The sequence below is a fragment of the Falco cherrug genome, chromosome 15 (genome assembly GCF_023634085.1).
Source record: "Falco cherrug isolate bFalChe1 chromosome 15, bFalChe1.pri, whole genome shotgun sequence".
Classification (NCBI taxonomy): Eukaryota; Metazoa; Chordata; class Aves; order Falconiformes; family Falconidae; genus Falco; species Falco cherrug.
This window is the reverse complement of record NC_073711.1, coordinates 1,422,220-1,437,446: the sequence shown is the minus strand read 5'-3', so window position 1 is coordinate 1,437,446 and position 15,227 is coordinate 1,422,220. Positions and strand designations below refer to the sequence as shown.

Below are 15,227 nucleotides of genomic sequence, written 5' to 3'. Positions count from 1 at the left end.
AGTAATTGATGAGCAGATTCTTCCTACAATGGTGTTTGCTTGACCTTGGGATCCCAGGGCAACAGGTTCCTCTGTTGTTTTGAAATGTCCTTTTGAAGCACAAGGATGGTCCTGGCACCTAGTGCTGTTTCCTCAGAATGGTATGCACAGGTGGAAGAAAGCTGAGCTGTGGAGTTCTAGTTTAAAATCAAAAGGCAGCATCTCCCTCAGCAGCACTAGCTTTTTCAGGCATCTTTAAAATGCAGTGAGGGCATAAATGGATTTTGTTTCCCTCTGGGTTTTGCAGAAAGCCAGGTAGTATGGACCAAAACATGGCTACATACAATAAAAAGTGGATGCTATAGAAGGATGAGAGCCCTTGGCATCTCCCAATGGCAGCTGCTGTTGGTACATGTGATGATGCCAGGCTGCAGGGCAGGATTCCCTTGGAACAGAGCATGGAAGGTGCTGCTGCTGCCTCTCTTCCTTTTGAGTGCTCCTCTGTCATCTGGGATGACATTCAAGAGGGATGATGCTGAAGATGATGTTCAAAGTACCACGCACAAGGAGGCTGCTCCCACCGGTGCTGCACCTTCACTCCTGCCCTCTTCCTTCCAGGAAGCAAGGAAAGAGCATCCAACACCTTCAGCAGCGCTGAAGGCTGCCGCCAACACTCCTGACTGCTGCTAGCCAAGGAAGAAATCTTTTCCTGGAGAGAGACATGCAGTGGCACGTGCAGCTTTTGCTTTCTGCTCAGCTGCATCTCCAGCTGAGCATCCACCAGCCATTCTCCTGGCAGTAGGTGGAAGACCTGCCTCGTGGCCCGGCGTCTCTGCTCTTGGAAAGCCCTGCCAGCAGTCAGGATGGCAGAGCTCTGCTGCAGAAAACAGAAGCATTTTGTGGTTCAGTGCAGTCACAAAAACTGAATGTTTGCGTTTGGTAAAGATAGACCTACTGCTGTGGTTAATGCGAGGCTTTAAGTTCAGGAGAGATGAAAGTACTAAAAAAAGTGAAGTAGCAAATAAGTACACAGGCCATACGGCTTTCAGTCTTCAGGCTAAAGCACATACGGTTACTGCCTTACTGCCAGTCCTCTTGGCAGAGCTGGGGGCTGTCTCTGCCCCACTGCTGAAGGACTTTGGAAACACCATCCCTGGGGAATGCAGGGGGAGGGAGGCAAGAGAGGATGCTCAGGACACTGATCTGGTCCTTGACACCTGCCAGCAGCCACACAGCTCATTGAAAGGGTCAGCAGAATAACCCCCCATGCCTGGTGAGCCACAAAATCATCTCAGGATTGGAGCAAAATGAAGACCTAGAACTAAATTTGTGCATCCACTAATCACCCAGAAACACAACTGCCCCATTACCAGTATCTGTGTCTCCCAGAACAGACTCCCTCCTGGAGAAAATACCTCCGGGGAGCCCAGCCCATGGGCTGACTCACAGAAACACGCCAGGCTGAGCCACTGCTTCCCAGAAGGTAAGACCAAGAGGCAGGAGCAAGCCCTGATGCTCTGCCAAACCATGAGTGCAGTAAAGCTCCTTAGCTGCCGCAGGGCACGGACCGCCCCAGACCTCCCTCCCCTCGCCCTGGCCTGTGCTTTGTGCAGCGGTACCCAGCGGGGAGGGACAACCCATCACCTTGAAGCTGCACATGCCCTGAGCTGCTGGTTTGTTTTGGACACTTGCATGTGGACCTGCGCTTCACGAGGGGATTAAATCCCCCCTGTGGGACTCGAGTCTTGGTGTTACACCAGGAGCTGCGGCACCCCTACGAGGTGGGCTGACCTCGGCTCAGGTGTTTTCTTGAGCTACAGGAATGAGGTTAGCTTTGACTGGCCATCTTCCTTCTTCTGGGCCTGGAAAGCAGAGCTAGCTAGCAAAATCCGCGTGGTGGGCTGGTGTGTTTCTCCATATGAAGTGCCTGGGGTACGAGGCTTAACTCCGAGCAGCGTGCTGGCATGGGGCTTGATCAGGTGTAGCACAAAGGTGCAATGTGGTATTTTTGTGGTTTACTGACCCTGCTCAGCCTCGTTAGAGCTGCTTCTGCAAACAACCCTTTTCCCAGGGGTGAGGTCTGCCGTCTCTTTAAGCTTATTCCCCATCAACAGCCAGCATCAGCTTTTGAAAGACAGGTCTCTGGGGCTGGAGCCCTTGGTGCAGAGGGCGAGGAGGGCTGCTCTGGCAGGAAGGAGCCGTGCCACAGGGCTGGCCCCTCTCTGGCCTGGTGAGCTGGCAGTGGCGTGGAAAGGAAGGGACCAGCGAGGTCTCGGCGAGCAGCAGATTCCTGGACAGTTTGCAGAAGAGCTGCAGTTTTCATCTTTGCTTTAGCATGCTTGTAGGAAGACTAAGCTTAGTTACTTTCTAAAAACTCGCTTGCTTTTCCCCTTCTTGTTTTGAGCTAATATTCAGTTTCTGCCATGCTCAGCCTGTCAGGCATAATTAGGAGGAAGGCTGGGTTTTGGCTTGACTGGAGGCCCAGGATTTGGAGTGATGGGTTTAACGGGATCTTCAGCAGTGAGGTGCTGCTTGCACTCATTTTTTTTGTCAGTTGTATAATGTGCATGTCATTTGCCAAACGTGTCAACCAGGAAAAACAGGCTCTTCCATTACATGCCTGCTCTGGAGCTTGCAGGCTCTGGTCCATTTGCTTTAGCCTATGCATCGCTGCCAGCAGCGGCTGCTCTTCCCACCAGACAGATGAGCTGGGTAGCAGTAGATCCGAAGAGAGGCAAGTGTCTGCTGGTGGCTGGCAAGATGCTGCATTAGCACTAATTACATGCGATTTTGTGCTAATGAGGCTTACCCAGACCTGTCCTCGATGCTGGCTGATACACTAGCCGGATAACTGCCTTTGTGGCTTCGTGCTGTTGAAATGCTGTACTTCTTTGGTAGACTGCAAGTCTACCAAATCTTGGTAGACTGGGGGAGGACAATGCAGGCCCCACACAGCGAAGCAGCTGTGAAGCCCTCACCACAAGCCCACAGCTCCTCTTGCAGCCCCAGAGACCAAGCGCCTGCAAGGCTGCAGCTGGGGTCTCATCTCCGTGGGAGGGAGAACACATTGCATGCAAACTGGAGAAGAAACTGCAGAAATTACTGGAGGAAAAAAATACAAATGCAAGGAGACAAGTCTGGCCACACTTGCTCCACCATGCTCTTCACGCATGCTTCCCCATTTCTACCTTCTCCACCCTTCGCTCACCCTGAGCTCCTACCGCAGGTGGTGTTGGGTCTTTGCCTACGCTGTGTCTCCCGTCCCTGTCTCTAACCCACGCCGTAGCCTTAACAGCTGCCTCCGCCTTTTCATTTCCTTCTCTGAGCAGCATCTTCACCAAGCTTTGCCCCCAGGCACTTGTTTGCTCTTTGAAGCTCTTAAAGGTCAGTGTAGCTCAGTGCTTGCAGACCTCAGGTGTGCGCTGGCTGCATCTCAGTGCAAGGCTTCCTCCAGCGGGGTACGTCTAGCCTTGTATTTTAAAGTCTTCAAGTGGCACACTGGTCCTCTCAACAGCCTTGCTGCTTGTCATAATTTATTCCTCCATGTTTCAATCCATCTTAGGTCCATGTGGCTGAATGTCTGCCTTTGAGACTGCTGCTGGGGACAAAGGACATGGCCGAGGCACCCAATGCCTTCTCACTGAGGCTGGCCTTCAGCAGCTCCAGGGCCTGCAGAAAGTCCACAGCAAGGAGGACTCTTTTGGTGGGAGAGGATCAGGTTAGGCAGCACCTAAGCAAGCTGGGCAAGCTAGTCATAGCCGCCGGTTTGGGTTGAAAGGGACCTGGGCCCTGAGATGCCATCTCCCATAGCACCCTCATAGAAAAGGTGATGAAGTATGAGTTAGATAAGTGGATTTATCAGTTTTTTGGGTTGAAAACTTGCTGAACAACTGGACCCAGACACAGTCCTTGACAACCTGCTTCTAGGTGCCCCTGCATGAGCAGGGGCTTGGACTAGTTCACCTCCAGAGCCAACCTCAGCTGTTCTGGTGTTCTGAGATTCAGCCACACTATTTGTTTAGAGGGAAAAACTGTCACAGTTGTTCCTTGCACAGGGGTTGCTCAGAGCCTACGACATGCATATCATGGCTACCTGAGCTGATCTAAGGCGATGAACACAGCATGGTCAAGATTACAGTTGTCTGCCAAAGCTTCGAGCTGCACCTCTTTGCACCTTCTTCACTGGGACTGATCAGGTGAATCTGACTCCTTTTTACTGGTTGGGTTTTTCCCTCTTGTTTCATCCTAGGTGCAGAATTTCAGGACACCCCCGTACACACAGCTGGTTGCAGACACCTCTGCTGAGCACCCATACGAATATCTGTGATGGCCAGGAGCATGCTGGCCACAGCAAGGTCCTCTCCTTACCCAACTGCCCCAGCATGCTACTGTCCACATCAGTAATTTTGTGGGCAGGACTCAGGAGTCTTTCCCCCTTCCCCTTGACTGTAGAGGGGTGGTAGTTTGTCTGCTCCAGCTTGGGGACCACAGAAGGGGGTGAGCAGCAGCAGCTGGTCCATGCACATGCTTGTTGCACCCTGGGCTTGGTCCTGCTGGGGATGGAGGGCTCTCCAACCACTATCTGCAACAGGGGTGCTGAGTTCAACCAGCAGATGCAATTTATTTTTCATCTGCTCACTTCTGATTTCTGCCAGAGACCAACGATTGCCCCTTTGTGACTTAGGAGTTGCAGCAGCGTGGGACTGGGAAAAGAGAAGGACCTGGGGTTCTGCTTTTAGACACCCTGCAGTATGATTTTCACATCTGCTGATGGTCACCCGCTGCTCTTATCTCTCTCCAACCACAATAAGCTGCACTGGCCCGAAGCAGCGAGTGTGCAAATTCTTCCTCACAGCCAATATTTACAGGGTTTTGTGCTGCTCTATTTGCTGTTTGGTCTCTTCCAGCCCCTCAGAAGGTGCAGGGTGCAACACAAGTGACAGAAAAGACAGTTAAGCGCTAGTGGAAATGTGCCTTGTTTTTTCATTCAGTTTATCTAAGATTAAGTTGAGAATATGTTTTTAAAGTTTCCTTCCAGCAGCCTGGAAGGATTAATGTGGCCAGAATAGCATGACTGATAAAAACTACTCTTTGGAGCAATTAAATGAAGAGGTGCATGTGGATGATGGGGACATGGTGGGAACAGGGGTTGGGCAACACTCATCTACAGTAGCTCACCTTTCCTGCAAGGAAATGAAATAACCTGTCTGAAGAACAGAAGCTGCATCCTGCAGTGGGTGAATGGTTGCACATTGATGCATCCATTGCAGCTGCCAAGGGCTACCCAAGAAATGTGCTGCTCCAGGGAAGGAACGTCCCTGGGGAAAGGACACAGTTGCATTTTCCAGCTCAAATCTTGTGCCTGTGCTTTTGCACTGCTTGCGGTTGCTTTTAGCTTCTCAGACATCCCAAGCTCATGCAAAATGCATGCAGGATGCAGCAGCCCATTGCTGTGATGGCAAAAAGCCAATGGGCTTGTGATATGACCCCGCAAATACCCGGCCCTGCATTGAGGAACCGAGCAGATGGGAGCAGAGAACCTGCGCTCTGCTGGGCACAGGGTAAACGAGAAGTTAAACTAAATGCACAGTTGGCAACAAAACATTGTGAAAGGCAGAACCTGAGTGGGAGCAGCCTCCCCTCTAACACAAACACCAAAAACATGTTTGGCATAAGTTTGTACCAACCTAGTTGTAAGCTCCACTCATCTTAAAGGTCATTGTCCTTCCTGTCCGAAAAGGTCCGTCCAGCCCCTGGGCCTGCAGGTGGACAGTCGCTGCCTGGGCTCCAGCCTGGGGCTAAGCAGCCCTTCTCAGGGTGTAGGAAGCTGCTGCAGTCAGCAGAAGTGGCAGATTACAGCACGAGGAACATCAGAACCCTAAGCCGGTGTGCAAGGTGCAGCTAGGTTTTGTGGTGGTGAGAAATGAGAAACAACCCACTGTCTCCCTCTCGGATAACCGCAGGGAGCACTGGGGACCTCCCAGGGAGAAAACGCACAAAGCCAGCATCACCCAGGCAAAATCAAACTGGTAATACCAGCTGCAGCTGAGATCGTGTGCGGAACGGTGTCAGGAATAAATTTGTAGATGGATGCCGCAAAAGGAAGACCAAGGGGGGAAAGTAATTACAAGCACATTTATTTGGAAGGAGACAGGTGGAGAAAGAAAGGGTCAAGAAATGGGAAAAGGGATGGCAAGGGCAGCATCGGGCTGAGCACGGCATACGGGTCAGGCGGGAGGTGTGGGCTGGGTGCTTTCCCTGGCTGATGGAGCCAGCAGGTGTCACCGTGTTGGTGCTCTGGACCCGATGACATCTGTATTCACCCACTTTTTCCTAATGCTTAACACACAGTGGTCATGTCCCAGACACATCTTGCTCTGGTTTTGGTGGTCCATGGGAGTCAGACAGGGCCAGCCGCGCTCGGCAGGGCAGGAAAGCTTTCCCCTGCGCTCTGGGGCCAAGCTCAAACCTTCCCAAGTCTCTCATCCCCCTGCTCTCCTGTCTAGAGCATGAAATTTGGTCCCCAGGTGCTCCTCTGATCCCAGGAGTGTCTCCCCCTTAAACTAGAATTGCCTTTGCAGAAAGCTTGTGGGACATGGATGATCCCAGTCTACACCTGCCTTGCTGGAGGAAAAAGGCACTTGCAGTGGGACAAGTGTTTTGGAGCTCTGTCTGAGCCCCTGGCCACTGCTAGGAACAGGCTGGAGGATGAGTTGAACCTCTGCTCTGCTCAGGCCACTGGGCTCCTCTCCCAGGGACAGGATGGAAGATGATGGAGCTGTAAGAAAGGGACAGGGATGGATCTTCTGGACTCAGACCATGGAAATGATCAGGGACATCCCCTGTAACTCATACTGCTGTGAGAACTGACATAGGAAAGTTCTCCTAGAAGCAGAGCTGGATGAGTTATTCCCCCTGGTTTGGCCTGGCAATCAAGCTCAGCATTTCTTGGAGGGGGACCACTTCTGGGGTGCATTGCAGCTCTGCCCCGGCAGAAAGGCCGTCCGGGCTCTGAGCGCCAGGAGCCGGCCGTGCAGGCAGTGAGCAGGCAGCTCTGCCTGCCCACGCTGCCCACTCGCAGCGCCGGGGAGTGGCCAGCACCGACGAGCACGGGGGCAAGAGCGGGCAGCTGCTGCCCGACAGCGGGAGCCTCCCGGGAAGGGTCCGCGGGGAGGAGCAGTCAGCAGGAACACAGTGAGGCTGGAGCCAGACCAGACTGGGACCATCCACCGCACTGCCCTCGTCAGCGTCAGAAATCCGGTCCTGACAACTGTGGAACTCCTCACACGGTACAGCCTGACCGGTTACTCTTATTGCAGAGTGGAATTCAAGGCAGTTTTGAAGGAAATTAAGACATTTTAAAAACATAGCAATTTTTGAGCTGTTCTTCCTTGACAGATGCTGACGTGCCGTTCTGCAAAGCTGCTGGGGACCAGCTGGCTGCTCCTTGCAGGTAAATTGTCCCCAGGCTGGGCCAGGTGCCAGTGCCATCCAGTGCTCTCTGGGCCAGATCCTTGCCTGTTGCAAACCCGCAGCGAGCCCGAGGCTTCAGCAGGGCTTTGCAAGTGTGCATGAGCATCTCTGGTCCTTTTAAGTTAGATTTTTTAGATGGGGCAAAACGCTTAACCTGGAAGGGAACAGTGTCTCTGCTTCGCTCTTTAAAGACAGAGGAGGGAGAAGCAGCTCAAGAGCTAGGCACAGTGCCGAAGCTAAAAGGGTACTGCAGACAGATTTATATGGGGGCTGATATATGCAAACCCACAAAATTTATTGCAGTTATACTCATGTGAGCAATCTCACTGTGGTCCTTATATATGTACTAACTGCCCTGAAGCACAGATGTACAAAGATTTTCAGAGCCAGCAATTACCCATTAATCAAGTCACCAAAACCCATTACAATGTACCTAGAGTTTTGGATGCCGTGGTGTGAGCAAGCTCTGTTTGAGCGTCTATAGGATAAGCTTTGAATATTGCAGTTGTAAAAGATGCCTGTGATTAAGTATTTTCTCTTATCTTCTACTAGTGGTACCCTGTGCCCTGTATAAGTAGTGTTTTCCCAGACCAAAGGGATTTTCCGTCGTAAGATTGTTTCTTCTCCTTGCATGTCTTAAAGTTTGGGGGGCATGAAGGCACAGAAATAAAAGCTGGTAGCTGTTTCTCAAGGTTATGAGAGGGAGAAATTAAAATCGTCAGATGAGCTTGATTTACACCTATTTTCTTTCCCACTTATGCTGCAAAATTGCTAAGAGAAATCACCAGTCAGAGTGCAAGGGGCAATTTCCAGAATTGTTTGCAGAGGCGGCAGGCGGCAGTGTAAATGCACACAAACATCTGCTTATCGGGGCAGGAAGCGAGACACGAGACACGGTGGAGAGGGAGAAGAGCAAACACAGCCGGTGCAGCTGGTGGGTCTGAGATTAGCATCTGTGGATGCTCATGCACATCCTGCCTGCCGAGCATCCCTCCGCCTTGCTGCCTGAGCGGGGTGCTGGGGGCCGTAGGTGCTGGAAATGTCTTTCCATGACATCCCCTTTGTTGGGAAGCATGGCTGTGGTCGTTCGGTGAAGGGTGGCTGGGAACAGGCTGGGATCACTGCTGCTGGTCCCCATTTCAGCGAGACTCAGATGCTCCCATGCAAGGGCTAGACTGAGCTTTGGCGAGGAGAAGAGGACCTTTAGCAGAAATCTTGGTGCCCCCTTCAGAGCAGCCTCCTAGGAGCCCTAGGAATGCTGCTGGCAAGTCACTGAACCTCTGCCGGTGTAGCTAAATACCCTTTTGGGGTTTCCTCTGCCTATGGCTGGCTTCTTGCTTTACACCTTTTAGCCTCACCTTTTTTTTAAAGCATCCCCTTTTACAAGACAGTGATTTCTGCCTGGCTTTTTTTTTTTTTTCTTCTTTTTTCCCCCTGGGCTGGGAGCTGTGACCTTACCCACAGCAGCTCCTCTAGAGGTCTTCAAGCGCCTGTTAGAGCCCCAGTCATGCCAAGCCCAGAAATTGCCATGTGTTTTGGGGAGACGGCTGTGTCCCTCTCGGCTGGGAGCTGGTGGACACTTTCAGCCCCAGACAAGACCAGTAACTGGGAATTTGCCGTGGAAATTAGATCAGGATTAGAAAGTCCCTTCTGGGTCCAGGCTGGGAAGAAATGTCACCGCAATACACACAAAATTCAAGTAGCAAAAGCTTACAGCCCTGCAGCCATGTATCTGCAAGCACCCTGTGCTGTATTTAGCACCTATATCAGCTCCAGCTGGGGTGTCTCCCTGCCTGGCAGCATGACGGGCAATGGCGATGCCTTTGTGAGAGGCTGTGACCAAGTGGTCCAAGTACTGCCTGGGTGTCCTTGGCACAGGGGTTATCAAAGCCTCTCCCAAGCCACGCCGACTTGTTCTGTCTCCCCCAGCTCAGCTTCCTTTCCCCTGCCATCCAGGGCTGCTGGTGCCTTTGCAACAAGCCATAGAAGCGGTGGGACCCCTCGAGAGAAAAGCTGCTGCTGTGGGATCCTCGGTGCTGCTTCCTGGGCCGGAAAACATCACGCACATCTACTCCATGCAGTGGGAGTACCTCAATGGCACTAGCTCCCGCACCATCCTGCAGTACTACAGGGGGTCTCACAACACTGCCATCCACGTGCCCTATGCAGGACGAGCCATTTTCCATCCAGCCAATGGATCTCTCTTGCTGGAGGATGTCCAGGAAAGCGACAGTGGCATCTACAAAGTGACTGCCAACGTGGGAGACAGGGAGAGCCTGAGAATCCTGCTGGAAGTCCTCAGTAAGCGGTGGGCATGGGAGGGAGGAGCGAGCTGATGGCCACAAGCTGAGCAGTGGTATGATTTGGCTGGGTATGGACCATCAGCTGACAAAGGGGTTTGGAGAAGGAGTTTGGGCTGAGTCCAGCGGGTCAGTCATGAGTTTCTTTGAACCTGTCGTGCATGGAGACATCACGAGGGAGGCTTTGAGAAGAGGTTCCAAACCTGTCCTAGGGCAGAAGGTCTGGCGATGCTGCCCAAGGAGACCTCCTGGGGTGCCTCGCTGTGACAAAGGGCTGGGGTCCACCCGGAGAAGGCAGTTTCCTCCCTTGTTTTCTATTCTAAGTGCAGCGAAGGAGGGACTGGTAGGATGCTGTCAACCCATTGCCACCTGTGGAGAGTACCTCCAGCACTTTTACAAAGGAGAACAGGTAGAGCTGATGGAGCTAAGTCCAGCAGGGTGAGCTTTCTGGAGAAGTCATGAAAAAAATCTTCCCCTCAGACCATACTAACTGATGTTTGCAATTTTCAGGCGCCAGCTGCTGCCACAGAGACCAGAGTACACTTTAATAACACAGAAGTTCCTCCTCAATATCTCTCTGGGCAATTTCCTTAATTTGCTTTGGCGTTATCCTTTCTCTGCAGTAATAAAATTGCTGCCATAATGTTACCACAGCCTTTCACCACCCACTTCTCCTTTCCACCTCACATAAATCTTAATGAATCTGCATCCTTTTCCTTTTTTTTTTTCTCTCATTTTCTGAGAGGAAAAAACACCCCGTATTTACCAATATGCAATAAAAGCAATAATTCTGCTAGAAAAAAAAGCCAAACCCAGAAAGTACAGCAGCCCTGTGCAGCATGGGACATTCGAAGGAAGACTTAACTGCAGCCCACATCCCCATCACAGATGCTCCAGGGCATGTCTGAGAGAAGTGCTGGTGTTTCTGTTCCCTTTCTAGAGCCCGTGACTCGCCCTCAGCTCCAGAGCAGTGCTCTCGTGGCCCGGGCCACCGGCATGGTCCTCTGTGAGGTGATGGAGGGCAAGGTGGACACCATCACTTGGAAGAAGGATGGGCAGCCCATTCCCTCAGACAGAGGTTACCACCTCTCCAACAGCCTCAGCATTTTGTACCTGAGGTCAGCAAAGAAGTCAGACTGTGGCTCCTACTCCTGCAACGCCAGCAATGGGATAAGCTGGCAAGAAACCTCCCTGAACGTCACCATTGCAGGTGATGGCTGCTGGGGCTTCACCTCCTGCTGCTTTTCCTTTTCTCCACCCTCTGCTGGGGATCCCTGGGTGGTTTCATCCCATCCCTTTGCCTCCATCCCCTCAAGGTCTGGCCATCCTCTTGTGAGGTTGTGGCCCACGTGCTGTTGGCAGGAGCTCCCCATCGTGGGATGGTCAGCAGCCATCCCAGTCCCTGATCCCCCCAAGGCACCGTCCTTGGCAAGACGGGTGGCAGGAGACTGGCTGCTCCCACTTGGAGAAGGTCCCAAGTGATGGCCCTCGGCTGAGGTGATGGTGAGCAGGATGTGGGCGGTGGGGTGGCCGGGAAGCCTGTGGGCAGCATGCACCCCAGGCTGGGCATTTCGTGGGCTGCAGCCTGCTGCAGAAAGTGCCGATTTTGCCACCAGGTGGCAAATAAATTGAATCTGTCCTGGTGATGGAGGAGCCCATCAGAGCCATCCATGCTGGTCCTGCCGGTGGCCTGATGCCTGGCTGCTCGGGTGTTTTCTTCCCAGGTCTCTCCCCTCCCTTGCAGGACGCACTGAGGGTTGCAGTGGTTGCCGTGGTCTTTGCTGCCGTCTCAGGATGGGGATTAATTTTTCCTGTCTGCCAGTCTGACAAGCTAAGAATAAGTGAGTCTGCAGTTGTGGGGCAGCCAAAACCTCATTTCTCTGGTCTGGTGGGGGAGAGCAAGGAGCATTGCCATGGGAAGAGCTGGAAATCAGCTAATTCCCCTTCTTGCTGTGTGAACACCTCATCTTCACATCATCCGACAAGTCTTTATAAGCACAGAGAAACTTTCCCTGGCAAAATTTTTTAGTGGCAAAAATGGATTTACTCTGTTTTCAAGCTAGGTTAGATTCTGGTTCTTCCCAGATATTTTTGTTCTAGAGAGCTGAGGTGATCGATTGACACTTTTATAGAAAAAGACGTTTCTCAGGAGCATTTTTTGATTACAAAGCTCTGTTTTTAAGAGAATATGCTTAATACACTGCACTGGGGGGAACAGAGCCCTTTCCAGGTACCCACGCTAAAGAGCGGGTCAAACCCACCAGGCCTGGCCAGGGATAGCCCACAGCATCCCGGGTGAGGACAAGCTGCATCCCACCCTGAGGAAGGGGTGGGACTGGCACAGGACATCCCGGGGGTTCACTCCAGTCACCCCACGCTGCTCTGGGTGTCTAGGGGGGGAGCTGTGGAGATGGCTCAGCGCCTACACCTGCGGGCTGGTGTGCATCGCCTCCATCCTGGCAGGCACCGCCGGGATCCTCTGGATGCGAGAGGAAGGTAGGAGGTGGCTGTGGGGTTTGAGGTGGGGGGTGGCGCGATGCAGACCCCACTCCTTTCCCTGCACAGGGCACGGTGCAGAAAAGCAATCCTTGCTGTGCAGACCAGTGGGGTGAGGACCTTGTGGCAGATGTAGGGTCTCACGGGGGTCAGAGAGGAAGGAGTGCCCTGGAGAGGGAGGGTCACACAGCTAAACACGTGGGGATAGACCCAGACAGAGCGACATGTGTCTTCCCCATGAGTGATCTCAGCCAGTGGGGGGGGCTGGACCACCGTGTGGGTTACACACCCACCCATACAACGAATGTAGCTATTTGCCCCTTCCCAGAGCCCTTTCCCAGGGTCTGTTGCAGAAGGGCAGTTAAAACGCTCAAGGGATGGAGAGGCTGCTTGCAAGGACAGGGTGAAAACGTTGGGAGCCGGGAGAGAGTGGGAAAGGGATAAGGTGGAGGGTTACAAAGTGGTGCAGGTGGCAGACAGATGCAAGAACCAGTAGTCTGCCTTGTCCTGTTTTCTTTCAGGCCCTTCTATTGCAATCATATTGCCAGAGATCGCCCTTACATACGTGATCGTGGTAACCTTCCTGGTCTCTGCCACCGTGACCTTCCAGCCTACAAAGCTCATCCAACTGAAAAGTAAAACAGGTGAGATGTTTTACCAGGGATGGCGGGGAGGGAGATAAAACTGGGCCATGAGGTTTTTATTTTGCCAAAAATCTCATCCTTGACTTTTTTACATAAAAACTTCATTTCTACTTCTGTGCTAACTCAGGCTGGTGGATTCCACACCAGACAGTGGGTGAGGGCAGACCCCCATCCACGTCTCGTAACACTCATTAACATCACTTTGTCATCTTTCCCTCGGCCAGCACAGCGCACGATGGGCTATGCTGCTCCTGGAGGAGTGGTTTCGGTGGTGCTGACGACCAGCTTCCTCATAAAAAACATCCACCATCGCCACGGTGAGAGGGGATGCTCCAGGGACCACCCCAAGGATTTATCACACTGAGGCTAAAACTTGCCCACGATCTGTAATCCCTATATCCTTTCAACTCAGCCATTGGGAGTCAGACCTGCTCAAAAAAACCCCAAAAAAACAAAATCAAAAAACCAACATATTGGAGTTTTCAGGCAAGAGGAATCTTTGCAAAAGCAAAACTAGTTTTCAGACTTCCATTAATTTTTCCTTGGTTTTTTGCCATGTGTACATCTTTTCACAGCGGCAATTTGTCTTTCTCCTTTCTCTTTTGCTCCGGATGGCATTTTGTGCTGACACCTGGTTTCTTTGACCACAGAAGAAGGATGCACCGAGTTCGTGGACTTGACCGTCCTCACGGTCAGCACGGCAGCCGTGTCTGCCCTCCCGCTCCTTGCCATCTTCCTCTCCTGTAAGTCTTCCAGCTCCTTCATTTCCCTGCCACCCCACCCCCACCCCCCCGAGTGCCCTATATTTAGCAAGCTGGTTTCCCTCTGTCCCCACACGATCAAGCAGCCATATGAATTATTTGACATTTGCTCAGTTCTTGTGAAGACCCCCAGACCTCTCCACTGACCATTTCCCTTCCCGGGGAGCCCCAGACACCATCCCCCAAGTACAAGATCCTGTACGGTGCATTCGGTGCCTCTCGTACACTTTCTCCTGATGCCTGGGAACAGACTTGTCCTTTCGCAGATCACACGACTCAGGGGTGGCTGAAGGAACGTGACTCCGGCTGGGTGGAGAAGGCAAGGTGAATCCTCTATTGCCTTTTTTCCCTGTAAATTCATACCGTCTTGAAGTGCAAAGAGTGGGATATAGAAACTATCCTGTGCCCTGTTTTAAGTTCTAGACCCAAGAAAGATGCAGTCCGGTGCTGCTCTCCCAGCCTTGATTTTGTCCTGGGTTCAGGTAGCTCTGGGGGAGGTCAACATCCAGCAAAACACTTGAATGCCTGCTCAAATCTCCCTCCTGGCCTTAGCCTGAAGCCTTTAAGCCTTAATTCCTGCTGGTTTCATCCCAGCACTTTGGATTTTTCAGCCATTTGGGCTTAGGCAACCTGAATGCCCTGCAGGAAAGCCCACAGGGCACCACAACCTCATGGGCCTCAGCCAGCTTCACTTTGCCCCAGCCAAAACCCTCCTGAGATACAAAGGAACAAGTATCACACCCACAGGCGTTTATAGGGTCTTGTCATGTCTCTGGTCCATGCAAGGGTGGGCACGGGGAGAGGCCACCGCAGCCCTCGCCCCTGCGAGGGGCAGGACTGGAGGGGGTCACTAGAGCCCCTGCCTCCAGCGATGCTCAGCACATCCCACCTCCTCTTCCTTCCAGGTCCTTTGAAATGTCTCAGCCCAGCAGCAGGGATGCTGTTCCCACCTGTTAGAGGTTTGTCGGGGTGTTTCTCGCTTGGTTGAGTCAACCCAATCTTTCTTCCTAGTTTAATGGGTTTAGGGCTCTCTGTTTCAGTGGGTTGGAACTTCTGTGACACCTCTAATAAAGGGCAATGAACTCGTTTCTGCTTTTTTTTTTTTTTAATTTAACACAGAATGGGGCGGGGGGGGGAGCAAAATGCACATTTCCCCCCTTCCTTTCTCTTTCAAAACAGGCCCTAAAGTAGAGAAGCACTTTCAGAAATAGTTGCAGGAGTCTCTCTCGCTAGTTTATGGCGATAAGATAATGAAGCCACATCTTTTTTTAAGCCTACATGGGTAACCAAATGCACCCACCCCACCCTTCCCCACAGCCATGCTTGACTTGTTGCTCCCCGGTGCATGTTTTGGTGATGGCTGAGGGTGTCTCAGGCTCTCTTCCCCTGAATCCACAGCTCTACGTGCTGCCTGACCCCCTTAGTGTGGGACAGCATCTCCACGGGTCAGCTGTCCCCCCAGCTGCGGCGAGGCTCAGGGAGGGGGGACCAGCAGCTGACCTGAGCCTGCTCTTTAAGCTGTTTGCTTAGATGCAAATCAGTCTGTACAAGCCCTGACCCCATGCTGGGGTGTG

The 15,227-nt window shown here is 52.3% G+C and overlaps 1 protein-coding gene across 1 annotated transcript; it reads left to right on the top strand.

The window, feature by feature from the left end:
• Positions 1–48: 48 nt before the first annotated feature.
• On the top strand, positions 49–14,740 carry LOC114016608 (uncharacterized). The gene is made up of 12 exons (XM_055727483.1): positions 49–3,697; positions 4,229–7,268; positions 7,378–7,432; positions 9,382–9,753; positions 10,693–10,962; positions 11,477–11,593; positions 12,147–12,248; positions 12,770–12,892; positions 13,117–13,209; positions 13,543–13,635; positions 13,920–13,977; positions 14,559–14,740. The coding sequence occupies exons 3-12, from the start codon at positions 7,378–7,380 to the stop codon at positions 14,608–14,610; spliced, it is 1,335 nt and encodes a 444-aa protein (XP_055583458.1). The 5' UTR covers positions 49–3,697; positions 4,229–7,268; the 3' UTR covers positions 14,611–14,740.
• Positions 14,741–15,227: the final 487 nt, after the last annotated feature.